Source organism: Stegastes partitus, unplaced genomic scaffold, assembly GCF_000690725.1.
Source record: "Stegastes partitus isolate 25-593 unplaced genomic scaffold, Stegastes_partitus-1.0.2 Scaffold1789, whole genome shotgun sequence".
In the NCBI taxonomy this organism is placed as follows: Eukaryota; Metazoa; Chordata; class Actinopteri; family Pomacentridae; genus Stegastes; species Stegastes partitus.
Window position 1 is genome coordinate 69,282 of NW_007579520.1, and position 24,297 is coordinate 93,578.

General features: G+C 40.7%; 1 protein-coding gene across 1 annotated transcript; it reads right to left on the reverse strand.

Moving 5' to 3' along the window:
- Positions 1-38: 38 nt before the first annotated feature.
- Positions 39-22,505, reverse strand: LOC103372606 (Na(+)/H(+) exchange regulatory cofactor NHE-RF1-like). Its single transcript, XM_008302288.1, has 6 exons — positions 21,863-22,505; positions 8,100-8,270; positions 4,417-4,570; positions 4,242-4,294; positions 1,103-1,183; positions 39-1,002 (listed from the first exon to the last, which is right to left on the reverse strand). Exons 1-6 carry the CDS (start codon positions 22,331-22,333, stop codon positions 847-849), a joined length of 1,086 nt encoding a protein of 361 aa, XP_008300510.1. The 5' UTR covers positions 22,334-22,505; the 3' UTR covers positions 39-846.
- Positions 22,506-24,297: the final 1,792 nt, after the last annotated feature.

Consider the following 24,297-nt stretch of genomic DNA (forward strand, 5'->3'; position numbering starts at 1 on the left):
AGTGTTTCCAGGGTTGATAATATACAAAACAGACTCCATTCCTTTTGATCCAAATGCTATATTTGTCAATCCTCATCAATACATTCTATAGCACAGCCATCAGTACATACTGTATATTTCCAAAGTTTTAAGTGTCGCCAACACTCAGACCAACAGGTGCAGCCTTAAAATTTAAGCTTTTTCATTAGAATCAACAGAACAGTGGAAATTCACATTCTTTGAGTCAGTCAAAATAAAATAGGCTCTTAAATCATTTATTTATGTATGTACAAATTTATCAAGCGCAACATGAAAAATAATTTCTTTCAATCGTATGAGGACAGAACCCCCGGCTGGAAAAACATCATGCTAAAACCTACATGGCCCCTTCAACCAGCTTAAGACGTCATAAGACATGCTGTTGATTTTCAGATAGTGTCTCAGGAGAGACGACAGGAACTGGCTAGAGAAAATGTGTATTTTTTTTCATTTTGAATTTAAAATAGTGTCAATGATTTCCCGATGTGCCATTATTCCTTACATGCTGCTTTTCATGAGAAACTGTACATTACTAGCTCTGCTTTTCCTAATATATTAACATTTATTCCAGTGTGTGATGCAGACATTTCAACCATCATTAAAACATGAAAGAAAGAAAAGTGTCAAAACCCTAAATTACAACAATAAAATCAACATATAATACTGTTTAACATGGGAGTTTAAAATGAGCTCAGTGCTGTGTGTCTTCCACAGGCAGTGTGGGGATCTTGAGAGCAGAGGCTGATTTTCTCTCTCGCTTCACCACTGGAGGGCAGCACAGAGCGGTCTGCAGACGAACATAATGACAGATGGTGTAATGGTGATGTTTTATAAGTTGCTGAACAGTTCGTTCCTCTTGCTCCAGTCCATGGCCGGGGCTTTCTTGGCGGATCGTTTCTGGTGGGCCCTCTCTCTGGCCTGGGCGAGGGACAGACCCAGGCCCAAGCCGTCGGCAGCTGGCTCAGGCTCAGAAGCCCTTTCGACCTGAAGGTGTGCACACACACGAGGGTGGGAGGATGAACAACAACATTCTTTATTTTGGCTCAGATGCAGAGCTTCAGGACTGTTTCAGTGACATACGTACCTCTGGAGGTGGTGAGTTATTGGATGCCACACTGGAGACTGAAGAGCTCACAGACACTCTGGTCTGTCTGTTTGCTGATGCCTGTCAAACACACGACACTCATTGTCTGAACTGAAAGGGTCAGTTTAAAAAAAAGGTCCAACTAGCTACAACTGCGGGGGAAGAGAAGAGATATAATTAACTTTACCTGCTCTGGTCCATGATTTTAATCCAAACAAATAGAAAAAATATATATATTTCTCTATATTATGAATGCTTTATCTTAGTCACTCTTTGCCTAGATGACAGCTCTGTAAACTTTGGGTAATATATTGACCTGCTTCATGAAGTACCTGCTTTTAGTGTATTTTATCTTCAAAGACTTTTATTGTCACGTTTTGTTTGTGTATTCTTTTCTTATGGATGTATTGTATTTTCTGCTCTGTGCTGCCTCTTGGCCAGGTCGTTATTGTAAATGAGAACCTGTTCTCAACTAACCTACCTGGTTAAATAAAGGAAAAATAAAAAAATAAATAAGTCATCGGCTAAAATGTCCATAAAAATAAAATACTACTGTGATGAAGACACAAGTCAGATGAGGTAAAGTCAGATAAATGAGACTGCAATAATAAGAAGTAATATTCAACTAAATGTTCCAGCTTAAAAACAGCATCTGGTTTAGTTCACAACTTCCACCCTCATGTTGAGTCCTGACCTCCATCACAGCTGTCAAGATATTTTTAACATAACTGTGTCTGAATGACAGAATGGCGTCACTTTAACAGACTGATGTAGCAACGATGTCTGTAAAGGCTTTAGGAAGATGAGAACTGTGTGGGCCAAGAAATGCAAGGAAGAGATGTTAAACCAGTCGAAATCTGGACTCGGGGGAAGATTTTCAGTACCAGCTGCTGTGTCTTTGTGAGTTGCAGAGAAAGAGAACGGATGGTGTCTGCAGTGTGAAATCCATCGTAAACCATAGAGGAGAACCTGTGATGATGCCGGTAGAGGGGCTTTGCTGGTGATACTGTCGGACATCGATTTAGAATTCACACTTTACCAACAACGTTCTGCAGAGACGCACGATCCCATCTGGTTTGAACTTAGTGGGAAAGCATTAGTTTTAGACAAAATGCACCTCCAGATTCAAGAAGCAGCGTGAAAGAGATGAGATGCCCTGGTGCTTCACAATCATCCCACCAATAGATGAACATAGAAGGAATTCCCACATATGGTGAGCGCTGTTGGCTTCTTTCCCTTCACTCTATGTTCCAACTCATTCTAAACCATCTTTGCTGGAAGATTATTAACATCAGTCTTTAAATGTTATATTCAAAAAGACGAACTGTTGGAAAATTGCAACCTGGACAAATAAAACATGGACTTGAATGGGGATGCTAGTTGTGGTGTTGTCCAGCAGGTGGCAGCAGAGCTTGCCCGAGCAGCTTCCATCACATTTTCAGTATTAAAACTGAGGTTTAGTGCCAGCATTGACATGTGTGTGTGTGAGCGGACAGTTAAAATCTGAACACACATCCATGCTTCTGTGTGATCTGCAGTGTGTGACTCTCTTCATGTGTGGAAAAATTGGCATTGAGTTCGGGAGCAGCTGTTTCTCTAAAAACAACCTGTGGTCTTTAGATTAATGCTGCAGTCTGCTATAAAATGCAAGAGTCCTCAGGTGTGAGGCTTTTTAGTTCAGACACCCTCTTTTATTTGTTTTTCATTCATGAGAGTTCCAGAGTCTATCTGAGGAGGAGTGTTTTATGTAAATGGGTGCTTTCAGGAAGCTCTCTGTGGCTAAATCAGGCCCATCCGACGATATGTTCAACAGCACACAGACAAGTTTCAGGTGACTCTTCATGCCGAGCGCTGTGTTACACAAAGCTGATGAATGAGCGATTGTTATGCTGCAGCGGAGTAGAATCTGCCTGCGTGTGATAGTGTGTGAACTGTGCTCGTTAGTCATCTCATTAGCATAATCCTTAAGTCAAAGCCACTGCAATCCCATGATCCTTCAGGACATGAGAGAGAGAGAGAGAAAGGAAGGGGGGGGACACACAGAGTGGTGAGCTCTTGTTGCCATGGCGAAGGGTCAGCCACAATGTCACCAAAGGGGGCCAATCTCCATGCTGTCAGTGTGGAGGAGGGGGGAGATCTTCTGTTCCTTTCTACGGGAGGATGTTTTTACTTCTGATAAACTGTGCCAGTGGTGCCTGTGCTGTGTTCATTAAAGGAGCATTCTACTGAGCAGCTTGTGGAAAAACCTGCATCATATTTTATCATCAAGTTCATCTGCAGCAAACCCTCCCTCTGTCTCTGTCTTTTGCTGTGTGCTTCTCTAACAACAGAGCACTAGTATCCGATGCTGGGCTGTTGCTTGCCTGGGACACGAGCTCAAAAAAAGTTTTCTAGCTTCTGGGTTTGCTTTCTTATATTGCAGCCCAGTGCAAATGCTCATCATCATCTAACCACAGGTTGCTTGGCCCATAGGCTTTACACCGTTATGACATCACCAATGTAAGACTGGTTTGTCTGGAATCTGGGGAGATGTTTACCTCCGCCAAGGAGCTTATGTTTCAGCCGGCGTTTATCTGTTTGTTTGTTTGTTAGCAAGATAACTCAAAAAGTTGCAAACAAATGCAGTATGTCTACTAAAAACAAAGGACTTCATCTAGCAAGTCCACTTTTTTATGAGTTACCTTCTTATATATGTAGCAGCCCAAAGTCACTTGAAACACAAACATAAAATAATGCTAGTTTATATACCAGCAACATCTCTGTGGTTTTGTGCACACAGTAAAGCCCATTTTTTGTGCAGTTGGCTCAGTTTTACATTACAGGTGTCTACTTTGTAGTTTAGTGTTTCAGTCCTTTTAATTTGCAATTCAGTATTTCAGAGAGTAGAGTAGAGTAGAGTTTGAAGCCCATTGCAACACAAAGCAGTGGAGCATGGTTCATGTCACTGACCACACATCTGAGTGCAACCTTGAAAGGAAACATGAAGGCAGTAAGAATGCATCACACAACACCGTCTGGAATTCGACTTGCAGAAGGTTTCACAATGGATCTGCAGGGCTACTTTGTGGGAGTGTGTGTGTGTGTGTGTGTGTGTGTGTGTGTGTGTGTGTGTGTGTGTGTGTGTGTCAGTAGTCCTAACCTCCTCCTCCTCATTCTCCGATGCTCTCTCTGACACAGGTTTGGGAAGAGGTCCTACACGGGCAACAAAACACATTGCAGCTTCACTTCATTCACATTTCCATCGATCAGTCAGCTCCGTCTGTTTTCCGAACCATATCGCAGACATTAAAGTCACAAAGCAGGATGTGCAGTACCGGTGACGTGTTCCTCAGAAGGCAGGACATGGCATCTCTTGAAGAACTCCTCAGTCTCAGCGTCGACCACGAGCAGCTTGGTCTCATCTCCTCCAGCTTTGATGGCAGCCACCACCTCAGAGTGCTGCTTCCCAACAACTGACACACCGTCGACCTGAGTAGATGCCAGGGGGAGAAACATAAGTCAGAGTCTCATATGTCTTTTTTTGGGACTTTTCCTTTTGTTTATCTGGCTCAAATTTTGGTTTGTGGGGAAGTGTTACCTATCCTGTAATTACTGATCCCCTGTTCTTTACCAAGTAGAGTATGTATTTTTATTTTTCAGCACTTTTTGTATAGAGGCGGCACCTAATGATTATTTTATTTATGGATTAATTTGTCTATTATTTATTCTATAAAATGTCAGATAAAAGCCCATCACAAAATTCCAAATTATAAGGGGACGTCATTAAAAGTTATGCTTTGTTTGACCAACGAGAAGACAAGCAGCAGCAATAGGCACATTTGAAAATATAGAACCACCAAATGTTTGCATTGCTGTATAAAATTTAGACTTTCAAAATAGTTGCAGATAAATTTACATGAATCAGCCAATTGATTCGTTGGCTACAGCTCTACATTGTATATTTTAAGTTGAATTGTTTGGACTGCCAAGCGCCCAAGCCTTGGGAGACTAATGCGGAGTAATACATTTCTGGTATCACATCCCCACGGAAGATGGCAAGCTCTAATTGGTTTGGAACCATTGTGTCTGTCGTGCATCGAGGCAAAGTCACAGCTAGAATGAATGACTCTATAATAAGTTTATCTGACACAGTGACCAACAAATATCCTGTAACATGACTTGGTATAATATGACCTTCAATATAATAATGTTGTTCTGGAAAAACCAAACAAAAAATAAAAAAAAAACTCATTTGTGGGCTTAATTCATAGTCTAAAGTCTTACAAAACAGCACGCATGACCTTGCAAATGTCACACATTTTACATCAAAACTATGTCTGACAGCAAAGATAACTAAAGTTTTGCTTATTATTACACAACTGTCATTACAGTTATACAAAGAGGTGAACTGTTCTTCCCAGAGCACTGTCTGTATTTGTAAAGGCTATAACATTGTTCACTATCAATCAGCTGTTAGTTCTATCTATGAATTGCTAGAAAATAGTGCTCATATGTTCCTCTATCTAGAGTTGATGTCTTTCAAGTTTCAATATTTTGTGCAACTAAAACTCCAAAACCCAAAGACTAATTTAACAGCAAATCCTCACATTAGAGAATTCTTGCCGGTTTATTTTCTGTGTTTGAGGGTTACAGAGGTATCTGGCTTCACACAATACATACCACAGGCTTTGGATAATTTCCAATTAAACCATGATTGTAAGACCAAACAAACAACTCAGGACCTAAGATCTCTATTTAAGTACCACAAATCCAGCAAAAGCTGCACTAAACCCACGTGGAAACTAGCTGCTCTAGTTTAACCTGGTCTGACTTTACCTACAGAAGAGGTAAAGGCACTGGGCAAGGTGACAAGCTCCACAGCTTTAAGGCTTTTCTAAAGATATGTTATTATCTGCTATTTAAAAAAATATAAATATTAGTAGTTATTCAACATTTATTAATATTGAGCTGAGTTTCAATAATTTGAGAAGCGGTTATTTTCTATTTAGACATTTTATTGTGTTCATGTCCATATTTGATTATTGATTATTTAATACTGGGTTGCATGGAGTTTGCAGTGTGGCTTCTCTCCGGGTTCTCCAGCTTCCTCCCACAGTCCAAAAACATCCATCCATCCATTATCTATACACCGCTTAATCCTCACTAGGGTCGCGGGGGGGCTGGAGCCTATCCCAGCTGACTTAGGGCGAAGGCAGGGGACACCCTGGACAGGTCACCAGTCTATCACAGGGCTACACTTAGAGACAGACAACCAAGCACACCCACATTCACACCTACGGACAATTTAGAATCACCAATTAACCTCAACATGTTTTTGGACTGTGTGGGAGGAAGCCTGAGAACCCGGAGAGAACCCACGCTGCACGGGGAGAACATGCAAACTCCACACAGGAAAGATTCCGGTGCCCCCACCGGGACGCGAACCGGCAACCTTCTTGCTACCAACTGCGGCACCTTGCAGCCCGTCCAAAACCACTGAAAGTCATGGGTGTTATAATATTCAAGCATGGCACGGAATCTTGGTCACTATGAAGAAGTCTTAAAGTTGGAAAGTGTACCAGAGGGAATGAAGAAAGAAAAAAGGTATAACTTTGAGTTTAAGGACATTTTGTTCAGAGCAGAAACAGAGAGCCTGACAAAAGAGCAAAGGCAGTATTAGAGCTTATACACAGTGACTTGGCTGGTCCTGTAGAACCAGAAGCAAGAGATGAGTTCAGCTACACTTTAGCATTCACTAATGACTACTCAGGAGCAGTTTTCTCTTTCGAACAAGCTATGGACATATATGCTGTAATGACTGCTGCAGTAAGTCGCAACACTTGTTATAACAGATACCATATAATATGTTAACAGGGAGAAATCGTAATCTTTCAAAAATGACAATATTTAGATCCGTGTGTCATCCATACAAACAGGACAAGAAATAATTTGACTCTCAACATGTAAGAACAGGATCTTTGTTGGTTATAATAAGAGCAGGTCTGCATGTCTAGTCTGCTACCCAGACACAGGAAGAGTCCTTAAAAAGAGGCTTGTGAAGTTCATCACAAAAAGTGTCATGGAACGACAGACTCAGACTCGATACTGATGTGCTGATGTACTGATCTCTTCATTGGTCGCCTCCACCGCTTTGGCAAGTTGACAACAGCCTATGATCTGATCTTCTCATCTTAGACTACATCTTCTCAAAATGGCAAACGGTTTGCTTGCAGAGGTAAAAACACTCCAGTCACTTGGAATTCATGGTACATTTTAACCACTGAAAATGTGTTATATGTTCTTACTGATCATTCACAAGAAAGGCTACATATAAAGTGAATGACGTCATGAATGAAATGACACCTGACAGCAGGAGTAATGGTACCAGTGTCTGAAAACGTTGAGCAATGCTGTTATCACAGGGCGTGGTGTACAAGCACACTCCCAGAGTTGGACCAAAACAACCACCTAAGGAGATAAGTCACTGAGGAATTCCTGTGGGAGGAAGATTGGAGGTGGGAAAACCCATCAGGAATCTGAGTCTCACAGCTCCCACACTGACTGTGAATGTCAGCAGGTGGTACAGAGCGCTGGTGACCCTGCCCTGCACACACAACTCACTGCATTCCACTTTCTAAGATCAACCTTTTAAATCTTTGCAGGCGTCCTGCTTCAAGCTTCTATCTCCGTGTGTAGTCTGTATTTACAGTTGTAAGAGTCCTCTAAGTCCAGTTCTCTCCTGCACGTGAGAGGCCCTGAAGACTATTTAAGCAGTCTGTAATTCGGACAACAGACACGGTAAGTGGATTAACTTCGAGAAGCATAGCCAGAGGGGCTAGGTTTCTCTCTCTCTCTCTCTCACACACACACACAGAAGCATGTAGACAAACACAACTGTATGCAAAAATACAGTAAACATGTCTGCATCATAGCTAAACACATTTCTCCCCATCTACTAACATTTCCACAGAAAAGTACATTAAGTGCGTACATGTGATCGAGATTGAAAAAATTGTACCTGGATGATCTTGTCCTGCGGTCTGAGGCCGGCTCTCTGAGCTGGAGAGTCTTCATCCACAGCTCTGATGAACTGGCCTGGTTTGGTCTTCTCACTGTGCAGGTTGAAGCCGTAGCCATTGGCACTCTTCTTTAGGTGACACAGACGAGGCCGCAGTCCTTCCACGTCCTCCTGCACACACACAGACAGACAATATCAGTGTCAATATCAGTCAACTTGTAAGATTAAGTGAAACATACAAGATATAAAATTAAAATGATATACTAACAGCAAAGAACAACAAGTGAACTGCTACCATCAAACAGTTGTTCAAAGTGTTTTTAACTTCTCCTCAAACTCTGTCTAAAGGAAGCAGATTGTCTCACGGGCCTTAAATAATAATAATAATAATAATAATACTTTATTAATCCCTTACAGAGAAATTCCATTCACAGTTACATCCGTCCAAGGGGAGACAGGAACTGTCGGGACTGCCAGCTAAGCCAGCGCCCTTATCTTAAACAGAAAAGAGGCATGAATCTAAGAGGTTGAGCTTGACTTCTCCAATGCAATGGAATTGGTGTGCTCACTAAGGGATTTTAATCGCGGGTCTAAGGGATCAGTTTAACAGGTTCAAGTCTACAGTCGTCTGTCTCCAAGTGTAGCCCTGTGATAGACTGGTGACCTGTCCAGGGTGTCCCCTGCCTTCGCCCTGAGTCAGCTGAGATAGGCTCCAGCCCCTGCGACCCTAGTTAGGATTAAGCGGTGTATAGATAATGGATGGATGGATGGATGGAAGTCTACAGTAAAGGAGCTGTTACCTGGTAACATTCAAATTTAGAAGGCTGACACAGAAAGAGTAAGACTGCGTAACAAATTCACTGTGTGAATCATCCAAGATAGAAGTGGGAGTGACACTGACTGGCCATCGAAATATGTTAGTGGTTTTCAATGTGGTCATCACCACATTTATGACAGAATTAGACTAAAGGTATGAATCCTATAACGCACTGAAAAGCAGCTTTGAATTTGTAAATGAAAATCCCCAATGTGATTCCAAAAACAATCTAATGATTCATTACAAAGAAAAAACTGTGAGCACACTTTATTTTAACTTTATTTTTCCAGTGCAGTCCACTTCCACATGTGGCTTACATCAACCAAAGATTCCACATTAGTCTAATTCTAAATTCTAAGGTGTGTACACTATTTACACTCTGTAGGCCTGTTGCTTATTTGTAGAAATAACAGGAGTCAGACTGAAAGCAGGACACTGAAGTCAAAAACATGCAGGATCTTTAAAAAAAACAAAAAAAAAAACCAACTCATGCATAATGGGATAAGATTGGTAACTAAATGAAGCATCTGTACTCTCTTACAGAGACTAATCCTGCCATCGCCTGTGCCTGGTTAGGTGAGTAATCCCACGTGCTGGGGAAAGACCAGGGTGTGTGTGTGTGTGTGTGAGTGTCTATATATTATTAGTGACTTAATTTAACCTAAACATAGTGTATAGGCTAATTTTAAGAAATTCAAATAAATCCGTTTTTCTTATACGTTTTTTTTTTTTTTATAATTCTTGAATATAAGACAATTCTTACGTTACAGTTAAAACACTCAAATGGTGCTATACTGCCAGTCGGAAAAAAAGTAAACCATTTCATCTTAAGTATAAAATAATCAAATAAAGTTTCAATTTAACCTTGCAAAAAGGAATTGGTGCATGTATGTAGACAAAACTTCAGCAACTGCTTCGATCACAGGCTTTACTGAACTGAACATTGTGCACCAAACCCTTTAATGTGGTATCAATATTTCTTTTTCTTGACAGAAACTGGCCTCCATGGCCACAGCCATTTACTGCCAATATTTTATAGAGAACACCTCAGGATCTTTATTAAAAAATACATTCCTCATCTCCTGCATTTCTACCATAAAAATGCTGCTATCTGTGTAACATCCTTGGCTATCAGTGGCTATCTGTAAATGATTCCTCGCCCAGTGATCATTTAAGATCATCCGGTGCAGCCTCAGCATTGCCTCAAGACAAACTCCCATCTCAGCCATGCACAAAGTGGATTATGCATTGATCCAAAGGTTTATATGAAATGGGGCTGGCTAATGATTGCTGAAACAACCTGGGTGAGTCACTCTGTGGTCTTGAGAGGACCTGGGGTGAGGTTGGACCTTTGGATGGACTCACATGTTTATGATAAACCCTGCAGCTGTTAATGAAGATGATAAAACAGGTGAGGTGAAAAGTACACCACTGGAATGCTGCACTCTATAATTATTACCACAAGCAGAGGCACATAGTGTCTTCTGGGCATATGGACCAAAATCATTGATTAGTCAACAAGTTGATCGATAGACAATTTATTGCTCACTATTTTGATATATCATGCATCTGATATAACAGATGCATGATTGTTTAATTTTTGTGACAACCCAGTAGAACTCAACTGGACTTCTCTTCAAGGTTCTTGAAGATATTTCACCTTTCACACAAGAGGCTTCTTCAGTTCTTGCTGAGTGATGAGGAGTTTCCGTCGCTCCGGCTCACACGGTCAAAGAATCATTGGTTGTAGTTTTTTTAAAAGTGAAGATTTTAAGCTTTGTCATTTCTGATAGTAAACTGAATATCTTGGATTACAGAGACACACAACTATTCCAGAAAATAATCATCATATTAATCAGTCATGCCAATAATCATTAGTTGTACATTTGTCCCTCTAAACATCTAAAGAAAGAGCTAGACTGCTGATAATCTTTCATGTCGGCTGCAGCTTCTACTGTACAGAGGACCTTTATTTCCTGACTTTTGGATTTTACTGATCACAACATTAGTATATCGGTTCACTCACAGTTTAGGTTAGCATTCTTTCCAGCTGTAGGCAGCTGTTACAGTAAAAACGTACTGGACAAGCTGCCTGCTTTGCACGCAGGAGTCAGTAGTAGTAGCAGGTGAACATTGTGGGGGATTCTGAAGTTAAATCTCGAGGTATTTCTTTAAGGAGTCCATATTGGAGCTGAAAGTAAAGGAACAGCAATTTCAGCATTTCCCCAAGTCTGTAAAAGTTCAAATGGACCCCTCCCAAAATGGCGCAACATTTGTGTTCATACAGACAGTTCACACAGCAACAACACTACAAGAGCAGTCTTATATGCTTCTAAGTGGAATACGCAGATACAACCTACTGCTCAGGTATGGAACAGAGTCCTTCCAGCAGAGTGCCAGCAAACAAGTAAGAAGCATAGTAACAACAATTATGTGTTGGCACTGTCTGTAGCTGTCTGTTTGTGCATCCACAGAGGAGTATAATCAGGGCCTGAGTCATCAAAAACCTTTTAGCTGTAGCGGAAGAATCTAGTAAAAAAGAAACACACACACACACACAAATATGTAGTGTCTAACTACTAATAAACACAGCCATGAAGCAAACACACTAAAACATGTTTTAGAGGATGCGTTGTGACATTTGTTGATGATGTAACATCCACACAGTGTTGTATGCATTCACAACTTTCCATCAATAGACCTTTGTTACCTGAACAGGTACTGAGATTTCAAGTTTTAATGAGTAATCTTTCTTTCAAGTCCACCATTGATAAGCAGAGGTCACACGGATGATTTGAGAAACATTTTGTAACTCCTGAGGAGTATGTGAACCTGTCATGTAAGATGAGCAAGCACCATATAATCCATTTACTGCACCACAGGGGAGCAGAGAATCAGCCTGTGGCACAGGTGGTGGCCGGGAATAAACTTCCACCTCTCTACCTTTGAGTCATAGTTTAGTCTTGTCTTTCTGCCAACTACAGAGAATCTATCTCTGCAATGGTTATAAGCGACAGAGACACACAGGATGCCTAGATCACTATAGACTGCTCTATTACATCACCAGGATCCCTTTATTCCACTTTTTCCCAAGACACTTATAACCCCAGGTAGCAATCAGTTGGTGGTCAGATCAGTGTCTATTTGTGCAAGATCAAGCCTGCTGTTTTTGTTAAGGATGACTCATTGGCAACGGTCTGGGCGTGATGACAGCACCCAGTAGGGAAGTGGAGGAGAAATAACGAACGGAGCAAGTCAGTGCCAGACTAACTTTCCATTAGATGACATCCAAAATCAAACATTCCTCAGGTGAATGTGTAAAATCCTCACCATCCCATTCTCTTGCAGGCATCTAACTACTGATTCCTTCAACAAGCAGACCAGCAGGTGTCTCCCTGTGCTGTATTTCCCTTGTATGTGACCTCTTTACAAAAAGGCTGCAGAGCTGTTTGCTAAAGCTGAGAACTGAGTCAGTAAGCACACATGCCAACTTGACAGCGAAGTTGAGAAACGTATGAGAGGAAGCGAGTCACTTCCACTGCATGTATCTTCTTCAGAGCATGTAAGCAGTACTTTCTGATTTTCGGGCTGTTTTTTTTGCATGCACAGGAAACCACAGTATCAGCAGAGCCACACCAAACAGTGCACTGACAGCAAGTACTATATGATAACATCACCACTGAATAAACTCCAGCACAGAGTTTCTTCTTTCTACTAAATTAAGGCAGTTATTGTATTTGGCCCTAAACACCTCACAAAATATCTAATGATATAGTGACTTTGGATAGCATGTAATACTACTGTGAGTAATCTTAGAGCATTTTTTCACCAGGATAGGTTCTTTAACTCACACAAAATAAGTCTTTAGGACCACACCGCATTAGGAACATTCTGTCTCAGAGTGACAAACTAGTCCATCTGTTTGGAACCTCTAGATTTGACTACTGTCATGTGTTGTTATCAGGATGTCTCAATAACTATGCAAAACTCCAGCTGAGCCAAAAAGCTGCAGCCAAAGTTCTGACAGGAACCAAAAGGAGAGACCATATTTCTCTCTTCAGTGGCTTCCTGTAAAATCCAGGATAGAATTTACAATTATTCTCCTCACATACAAAGCTTCTAATGACCAAGCTAATTCGTCTCTTCAAGACCTTATTGTACCTTATGATCCTGAGAGCACTGCTTTCACACTGCAGGCTTACCTGTCGTTGCTAGAGTTTCCAAAATTAGAGTGAGAGGAAGTGCCTTTACTTATCAGGCTCCTTCGATGTGGAATCTACTTTTAGGATTAGTTTTAAAACTTTCCTTGAAGTATATAGTATTTCCTTTTCTCTAGTTTCGCTCTCTGTCCTCTCTCCCTGCACCATTCTGCAGATATCTCTGGCTCCAGATCAACATGTCTGTGGTTTGCCATTGCTAGGCTCACCCACCTGCCATTTACTGTTTATACTGCTTGTTGTCCATTGCTTCTCTTATCTTTTCTGTCTCTGCTCATCCCAACAGGTTGAGGCAGATAGCCGCTCTATCTGAGCCTGGTTCTGCGGGAGGTTTGTTCCTGTTAAAAGGCAATTATTCCTTCCCACGTGTAAGGTCTTGACCTTACTATGTGAAGTGCTCTGAAATGATGAATGTTGTGACTTTACACCGTATAAATAAAACTGCATTGGATAGAATTAATTCATCCTGAGCTAAAAACCTAATGATGGCTAATGAGCTTGTATCACAATGTTTGATCTTTGGGAATGCATTGCACTGGTTTGGGTGTTAGTATGTTTTTAGCATGTTGATTGTGATGAGTCAGCAGAAGAAGAATTGCTGCGTATGGGCTAATTCTGGCCTTTATTTCTGTTGACCAATGAGACCCTGTTAAATAAATAATAAAAATGAATTTGAATAATTATGCCAGCTATCTGTAACAACAGGCAAACACACTGATAGTAAGCACTGGTATATGCTTAAAAAACAAAATGCAACATGCAACCTGGTGGCACTCTGGTAGCTGCGAATGTAATGTCTGTCGGTGGAATGACACTTTGTACCAACCCAGAGCAACAGCTGGTTTGCATTTTTCCATAAACAGCCACAGGCTGAATGTAGGATTGTCCTTGTTTTACTGTGATGATACAACAGGCAGCCACAGCAAACATTTTCCAAAGCTCGTTCAGTATCAAAGGTTAATGGTTTTACAGCCTGCTGTAATTAATAAACAGATCCTTGGCTTTCATCAGGAGAGCTGTTGAGAGGACATTGAACTGAGCCAGTGCATGATGTTAAAACTTTATGATTATCTCTGGACACAATTCCACAGAGATAAAATAAAAACCACACCCCAAACCCGCTGTTAATGACAGAAATGTCTACAAAGTAAACTTTTCCTGTAGAACCACTCCAACAGGTTTGTTGAAGTGTTGCAAACAGCCAAACGGCATCCCCTCTCACACAAACCTCTTGAAATAATCAACTCAAGTTGAGTCCAGGAATTGTGACAGTTCACAGAACGCCTCAGTACGCCTTGTGTGCAACTGACCTTCAGTTCCTTTACAGAATCTAGCAGAACATCCACCAGGGCCTGATCATCAAACCTCACAATGACTGTATGAGCCAAATGGGCTCATAATGCAGGAAATCAAAAACCATATGGGAAAAAGTTTGAGCTTTTCAATGAGCGTTTATTGTCAATTTAATTATTGTTATTTGTGACTAAATAATCTACTGACCAGTTTTTTGAGCTTTCAACTACATCTTAAGCTGAATTCTATTAGTAGATTCAGAGGTTGGTGGACCTTGGCACAAATATTTATAATGATAATGTGCAATTAAAAATGTTTAACATTCACTGTACTGCAATAACATGAACACTTTAGTGATAAAAATGTAAACCACTACACAACCCTGCTTAATTATCACCAATTTATTCTCCTTTCACTATATGAAGTATGTACTATAGCATGCAGCCATGTTTATTGCAGCAAATAGAAGTCTGTTAAACTTTGTGTGACACTAATTCTGACCAAACTGCTCAGCCACAAACCAACTGATATCAATGCTAACATTTAGCTTTGTGTTTATTGCCTGAGGAAGGTGTTATCTTACATAATCAACACAAATGACTAAGAGCTGTCATGCTACATGTATGGTTATCATTAACCGACAGACAAGAAAACAAACAATGGAGGTTCAGCGCTATAGCAACTAACTACCAAGCAAAGGAAGTGGTTTCGTCATTGACTCAACCCGACACCAAGACAGAGAAACCTGCCGGGTATGTGTGTGTGTGGTCACAAAATGCGCTACTGAAACGTTCAGACATCACTCTTCATTCTGCTTCAACACCCTTCCTCACACATTTTACATTTGAGCTACAACAACTTACAAAGTGTATCAAGGGTGCGTTATATAAAGTACAACAGGGTAGTATGGTGTAACATTCAGCTCATAGTGTGTATGAGGGAAAACTATTTTTAAAAAGTCACCCAAAAAGTTGTGGCAAAGAAAGAACGCGTTTCCTACTATTACTGGTTTATTTCACCACACAGCCGAATAGGCCGTAACCTTTGTCACGACTGTTGTCACAAACATGGAGTAGAATGCTAAGCTACATGTTAGCAAGCAAACATTTTAATAACGTGAAAGATGTTTTTTTTTCTTTACGGGTTGTCTAGGCTCACTTTAAAAGACAAGGTGACGAGCACAAACATTCAAAGCAGTTTACTACGGTGTGCTCAGCATTAACATCCTGTTACTGTTCAGGCTGGCTAGGCTAGCAACGACAATGCTTCTCGCTAATCTTGTGCTAACATTTACTCTTGGAATTGACAGTAGGCTAAATTAAGCCCTCGCTGGAATGTCAAATGTTGTTACTATCAGCATGCCATAACCAAGTTGTGGACATGGTGAAAAGATTTAGCTGTTAGCAAAGGAAATACCTCAGACTAGTGTTGGGAGAATACTCATTTTAAGTGGCTTTTTAAAAAAAATCACAACAATGGCATTAACAGATGGTAAATGGATTGCACTTGTATAACGCTTTTCTACCTTTGTAGCACTCAAAGCGCTTTACAATGTTTTCTCATTCACACACATTCATACACCAATGGCAACAGAGCTGCCATGCAAGGTGTCTGCCATTGGGAGCAACTTTGGGTTCAGTGTCTTGCCCAAGGACACTTTGATTGTGGAGTGGCGGGGCATCCAACCACCAATCGTACGATCAGAGGACAACCGCTCTACCACCTGAGCGTGGCATCAGGCATCAGAATACCAACAGCATCCAATTACTGCATCAAGTGATTGTAGTACTAGTAATGTTAAAATAAACGACCTGTGCTGCAATATTATCTTTATTTTATTATCCGAGTAGCTTTACGGCTAGTGTTTACTAATCATTTTTATCTTGAAAATGCAAGTGCACTGAGGGCATTCAACAGATAGTGAAGACTGAGGTGGCTGGGTAATGTGAAGCTCATGGGATACATGCTCACATTTGGCCGAGGCAGGAGGCAGGACCCCAAAACAACCCACTCACTATGGCACAGAGTGATTATAAAGTGCCTATTTCTAAGATATTCTCTTCCCTTGGGTCCTGTGAGCGGGAGTTAATGTCCATTTTTAGAAAGTCCATCTTTAAAGTGCTGACAATTCTAACCGCAGAGGAAGCTCATGTCATACAAAAGCTCCTCTTTGTTATCATTTTTCTTGGCTCATCAATTTTATTTAGAAAATATCTAAAAATACTCTCAAACACAAATCTTTATGGTAATTCAGTGGAAATTCATAGAACATCCTCACATCTGAGGCGCTGGATGCAGCATGTTTTGCATTTTTGCTGGACAAATGACTCAAACTGTTTATCAGTTATCAAAACAGACAACACACACCGCCTATCACCTGGAGGTGATACAGTGATTATGTCATATCAGTATATCAGATAATATTAAATATGGTGACTATACCAATGTCAAAATTGCAGCACAATTTCCATAGATTTCATTTCATATGTCTGTTCACCACATATAACATTCAAGGTTCTGTAAATGACCCACTGACACTTAGAGTTTATTATTAAAATAAACTTAACACAGCTAATTGACCCATAGTTTCAGCATTACCATCACCGTAAAAGCGGTTCAATAACCCATCAGACAAAATATTATAGTCAGAGGGTGCAACTTCTGAACTGAACTCCGCAAGTTACATAAGTGGTCATTCTGGGCTTTCTCACCTGTTGGTGCTGTACTAAAAGCAGAGACATTCTGTCTATTGAATAATCCAGATTTACAGCGTTGACAACTCCTGAATCAATAAAGTGGCAGATTAACTGTTCTTTACATAACTTATATGAGGCGAGTGATAAGAGGCGTCGTAAAACATTAAAGAGGAGATCACCTGTTGGAAGGATAAGAGCTGCTTCAAGGCCTTCATTCTAAGTGGGAGGCTCAAAGTTCTTCTGTAATTGCATACAGAGTGACCAGAGGCAAGGTGGGAAAAGTCCAGTTCTGGCACAGTGTTCAACTGAGTTACCACAACGTCCACATTCATCACATAACATGCACTGGTCTAGAAGACATCTATGATCAATGGAAATGGCTGCAAAACAGTAAATACATTTCCTTAGTGTCACAAACCCCACAAAATCACTCGCTCTATCATTTGGATTTAAATAAACATTCATAAAGCCACAGGATTGTTTTATTTTATCCTATTCATGTGTGTGTGGAGGCAACTTCAAGTTAGTGGATGTGTAGGACGTGCAGCTAGAATGAAGACAGGTGCTAGTTGTACATCAACAATGTTGCAGTCCAATGATATACACAACTATATATAGATATATGTATATTTTTTAAATCAAATTAATTAGAGGCTTTGTAATTAATTAATCTTGATGAATCACATTTTTATCAACTACCAATATGTGATCCAATAAGCAAAGTTTTTCAATTCAAATACATTTTGGCTGACGACTAAATTAATGAACAGACGTAAACATGAACTTAAACAACAAAAATGCTTATTTTTTATCTATATTTGTCTGTACATTTTTGATCTGTCTATTACATTTACAGATTAGTGCAAACTCAAAGTGCAATTCTAGGTATTATAGTCAACATTTTAAGACTTTTTGTCTTAAAATTCTTTGTTGCAAAATTCATACACAACCATGCTTATCCCAGCTGCCCTCAGGAAGTTTTTAGTTTTTAAATTTAAATTATTTCTCAAGTTGCTCCACAAATTGACACTAAATAAATGATGTAAAAATCAACATGGCTGCACCACCTCTCTGTCAATTTTTACTCAAAAAGGTACAACACGTAATCAAAAAATTTTACGTTTTACTTGATGGTATATGTGCAGAAACAAATCTGATAGGAGTCGGTCAAGCGTAAACTTTGAGAACAAATTGCTATTTAATTCTCAGGCCCACCCCCTACATGCCCACTCATATATTTTAACTTCACTCTCGCCCTAATGACAGTGTGTTAAGTGAGGATGTATTTTTTTCAGCGTTAGCATTGCCTCCTTGTTCACACGTGAGAGTCCTCTCTTCTTTCCTCTCTGGCCCAGAAGCCTTTCTCCACAGGCAAACACTGAACAAAGCCTGTTCCTGCTGCTGGGGATCTCTATGGTGACCAATACACGTGTCTCGGTGTGGTGGAGTCTGAGCGAGGAAGGTGCCATAACATGATGGCATCTTTGTGCTTTTATCGTCTGAGCAAACCCAACCTCAGGTCTTTGGAGAACTTGTTGCAAAATGTTTGGTTACTGAGCTCTGAACTGCAATACTAAGTGTAAACCAATAGAAATCATGTGAAAGGGACTATTGTTTAACCACAAGGCAAGGCTGCTTCCACGTCATCACCAGCCAGCCCACTCAAGTGTTTCCCACTGGGAAGCTGCTGTGAGAGGCCAGTATCACACAGGGTATCAGGCCCTGCCAAGTTTCCCATCAGGCGGGAAGGTAGCTGGAAGTTTGCAGCATACCAGCCAGACAGAGCAGGCTTTACACTCGGTTGAAGATCAGGGAACGAGCGAAGGGCCGTGAGCCACCTACGCAAAGAGTGACGACTAGACATTCCGTGTATACCTGCAGAACAGGAGCAAAACATGTGAACTTGACGTGGACACGCAGCAAAGTTGGTGACTCATCGAAATTCCAAACACCAATGATTTGCTTGAACATTTGGACTTGACTGGAGTTACTTAGTAAATCCTGGCCAAGTCCAAAGATTAGAAATGTTGTAAAAAGGGTGTAAATGTATCGACTGACATTTTTTCTGATAAGAGATAAATCCACCAATCACGTTGCACAAGCAGAAGGAAACGGCATCTTTGGAAGTGCACACCAGCAAAAAACTATGGAGTCGTTCGAACATGCAGGCCTTTTGGTTAATCTGACAGCGTTTCACATCTAAATGAACATCCTGGGCACTTTTCTGTAAAGTTGGCAGTCTCACTTAGTCAGACATAGGAACATTTCCACATCACTTTTAATATGGCACAAGTCAAATTAAAACATTAAGAAAAATCACGATTAAGGAATTTAATCTGGGCTTTAACAATACGCTAATAGAAGTTGAATTTAGTTTGTTGCTTTCATAAATGTATAATCAGACAGCAGCAGGATCCATATGAACATCTCCAAAGAGAGAGAGTTGCGTGTACTTCCGCACAAAACAACAACAGTAACCTAATTCATTACTTAAAATTACTAATCATCTCGGATGTGAAGACAGGATCAATCAGGATTTAACAGCAGGTCACACTGTATACTTCACTGTAGACAGATGAGCTGTATCATGTGTGTGAGGAACAGTAACACAAAATTGACTTGTGTCTAATTGACACTTTAACAGATTGACAAAGAAGCAACAAGTAACGATGTGAATTTCTCCACTGTGAGATAAATAAAGGCATATCTTATCTTATCTTATCTTATCTTACATTATTGATCCCGTGTCTGAGAAGGGTTTCGGTGATGCTACGCTTCAGATTATCATATTCAGAAATAAAGACTGTGGCCTTTATGCTGCGGCCAACAAAAAACAATGGCAACATGTAAAACATATGGCTCAAAAGTCTGGTAAGTTGAGATCAGACAGCTCTTAACGTAACATTACTTAGTCCAGAAGCTAGATTTGCCTACATTAGATCATCCCACGCTGCACGGGGAGAACATGCAAACTCCACGCAGAAAGATCCCAGGTGTCCTCACCGGGATGCAAACCGGCAACCTTATTGCTGCGAGGCAACGATGCCAACCATCGTAGCCCCAATGTTAGATCAATTAGCTCTCAAGACAATTGGCCATTGTAACAACATCTTTGCATCTGGAATTTGAATTTAATAGCCTAAACGCTGTCTTTTAAAATCATCATCAAAGTACTGGTTGATTCCCCACAACATAGTATAATCCAGGAATAACACAACCACATGCATGGACACTGCTATTTCCTTTTGAAATACTTTACAAGTGATTCATTAATAATCAAAAGAAAACCTCTTAGAATAATTAACTCTGAAAAAAATGATTAGTTCTAGCTCTGACTGTAAACTATAATATAAATGTTGAGTTTCACACTGTAATCCAGGCAGGACACTGAATTACTACCAGTTCCTTGTTGTTTTCTAGCTCGTCCTTAACTCCCACCTACTAATGGAGCCATGTTTAAAAATAACCTCATCTCCCATCATTTGCATAAGTCCAAATTAAAAACTGCAACTGCAATGAAACTCCTCCACAAAGAGGCTATTTTGCAGAGTTACGCAACATTTAAATCTTTCTCGGCCTGAAACAGTTACATAGTCGACAAAATCTTGTTTATGACTCTTTCAAAGAATAACCTCATAAAACTGTTTCATAACCAGCAAACTAAAGCTTTGTCTTCCAAAGGCTTATGGTGAAACAAAGAACGTGTGTCGAAGTGCTGCAGATTTTCAGTGTGGTGGTGGTGGGAGGCCTCCAACCATTAGTTTCACTGCTAATTTAGCACCGTAGACAAAGCTTGTCCAAACAATTCAAAACAGTGACACACCTTGATCCAGACCTCTGGGCAATAAAAGCACTGTTTGTATCTCATGTGGATCCATGCTTCTCAGAATCATATCAGATAATAGCACAGGTCTACAAAGAGATGCTCGCTCTTCATGGCATGCGTTAAGTGTGACAAGCCTTCTGGTCTGACAGGCCAAACCTGACGGGGAATTTAAGACAGGAAGTGGAAAGACTGACAGACATTTTTAAGACAAAGACTGTTGGATGGGAGCGAGTAGAGGCCTGGCGTGTTTCACTGTCCTGGTGTGTTACCTCAGAATATTTTACTGACCCTTGAGGTAGCTACTTAACCACTACTTCCACAGGCCTCAGATTATGGGATGGCTATCATGTCATATTACAAAACTGAAAAAAGAAGAAGAACTGAATGGTTGAAGTGTTTTAAAAGCTTGAAATTTAGTGAAGAAAGGTTGAGTTTTGAAGGCTTTCATGGGATGAAAAAAATTTAAATCTGCAAAATGAAATTAAAATTTTGCATTTGACTTTTTGTATTCTAGTTATCGTCTTATCAGATGAGATCAGAAGATATGATGAAGCTAAAAAGTCTAGTGTGACTCCAGGACTGAAGTAAAACATGATGTTGTTCATGATCTGGTCGTTAAGTCTGTGGATGGAGGAGAGTTGTTATACATGATGCTGCCAATTAATGATTAAGAATGCTCTGTGGGAAATCCATTTGTTTATTATATTATGTTTTAGTTACAGCTAATTCATATTCATAGAACAAGATGTCAACAGCTGACCTCTGATAACGTGTCCATAAAGACACCAAACACTGATGGAGTTTGTTTTCTCATCAATATAATAATAATACAATCTGGTTTATGATGTAGTGTCATGGAATCCAATAGATTAGGCCAAACGTAGTAAAGTGTGCAGTAACTCGTTTTTCTGTACCTTGGTGCTGGAGCTGACACTCAGCCTCCCCGACCTGTCCGAGCCAGCATCCCCGTTCTCCCAGCGGACCGGGGTGGCCTCCCTCGGGGTGCCGTTGCTCTGCGCGTCCCCGCGGTCCGAGTCGCTGTCCCCGCCTGGCAGGGGAATCCCCTCCGTGACGAATTCTTTCCGGCACTGCAGGTTGTGTTTCTTCAGCAGCTCCGCCGTCTCCACGTCCACCACGATGAGCTCCAGAGTCCCGGCGGTGGCCCGTATCCGGGCTACGACCTGCTGGTGGCTCTCCCCCTCCACGCTCTCCCCGTTCACGAACGTCAGCTGGTCCCCCGCGAGCAGCCCGGCCTCGGAGGCGGGAGTGTCGGGCTCCACCAGCCGCACGAACTGGCCGGTCTTGCCCTTCTCTCCGTGCAGGTGGAACCCGTAGCCGCCGGGTTCTTTCCTCATCACACACAGTCTGGGTCGAAGGTTTGACATGATGGTGCTGATCAAACTTTTCTCTCCTCCTCTGATCGAACCGAGTCCTCACACAGCCGAACGTAGGAAACTAACACCTGCTGCCGGAGCCGCTCTTCCTCTCATGTGGCTCACGAGGGGAACTTTCTGGTGCTAATGTTGCTCTGCTGCCCCACAGATCCTCCCCTCTCAACTATGTTGCAATCTTTACTTTTGCTTCCAATCCGACGTCGGTCCTCAGAGCAGCTCCACCGTCAAGCGGACACACTGAGATCAACACGTGTCAGCGGATTTTCACACTTCAAGGAGTTCAGTGACGTCACTGTGGCCTTTATTTTAAAAAGTTTGAGCCCACTTTACAATTTAAAGGAGTACATTTTTGACCCTTATGTCAAATCATTTTCAGGGCAACAGGATTAAATGTTTTTTTGAAATTTTTAGAATTTATGCGTATTAGCCAGAAGAACATCCCTGACAATAAAATAAATAAAATAAACAACAAAAACAATACAACAACTAATAGTAAAGCAAAGAATAACAATAAGAATTCCATCCATGCATTATCTGTACCTGCTTTACCCTGGAAAGGTCAGCAGCTAACACAGAGAGACAGACAACACACAGTTTAGAATCATGTCAATAGAATAGAATAGAATAGAACTTTATTGATCCCTTTGGTGGAAACCTCAGGGAAACTGTTGATGTCTTTGGACTGTGGAAGGACACCCACAGAGAGAACACAGCCCAGGACTTCATAGCTGTTTGGCGATAGTGCTAACCACGAATTTTGAATACATCATTGCAAACAGGTCAAATTATTATCCAATTATAGAATTTTACTGCACATTCCCCGTAACACTCACAGCATTTGCATTACATTTGAGGGGTCAAAACAAGTCAGCTCTTCAGTCATGTCACAGCAAGTGTAAGTAATAATATTACACCGACCAGGAATGCAGATGTAAGTAACGTAATAATAACATCTGTTCTGTTTCTACCACGGGCAAGACGGTTTAGTTGTCAGCATCATTTTGCACTAATGTACATATACCTTTTTCTACTAGATGTGTAAATTCTTGTATATATTTGTCTTATTATCTTGTTTTATTTTTTATTAATATTTATTGTATTTTGTTCTTTTCTTTCTTTAGTTATTTTACTTTATTTTATTTTTTAAATTTTCCTATTTCTATTATTCGTGCAAATTCCTAAGGCGACACCAACAGCAGAAACCAAATTCCTTGTATGTTGTGTACGTACTTGGCCATTAAAGCTGATTCTGATTCTGATCATCACCTCACAGCTAGAAGATCCCCGGTTAGCATCCCAGCCTGGAACTGGGATCTTTCTGTGTGGAGTTTGCATGTTGTCTCTACTTCCTCCCACACAGTCCAAAAACATGTTGAGGTCAATTGGTGATTCTAAATTGTCCGTAGGTATGAATGTGAGTGTGCTTGTTTGTCTGTCTGTGTAGCCACCCCCCAACCCCAACAGACTAGTTTCCTTTCTAAGAATGAAATGTTATACAACATGTTGTCAGTTGTAAAGTCTATCAAGTTATTGTCTGACAATTTGGTCGTAATCAAATAAAAGCATTTCAATTTATTACAATGTAATCACAGTTTACAGATGACCATTTCCATCCAGCTAATAACAGCGTGACATGATTATTGTGTGGATGAAACATTGAGGACCACAGCTGTTTTCTCACATGCACAGTTTTAAGGCTGAAATGTCCCAATTTGTAAACAAGTCTGCCGTTTAACCAGAACATCACACTTCCTTAAAGCAGTTGACAGTTCAAGTTAAAAAATAAAAAATCTGAAATTTAACTTCACTATAAGCATGTTGATGAGAAGTAATTTAAATGAAATACCACCTGCTCAGTTAGACTGGAAAAACTGTCAGCAACTAAAGAGAGATCAGACCACTTACGAGGAGCCACTCTGTGCTTTTATTTTGAAGGCTAAGGTAGCACCTGGAAG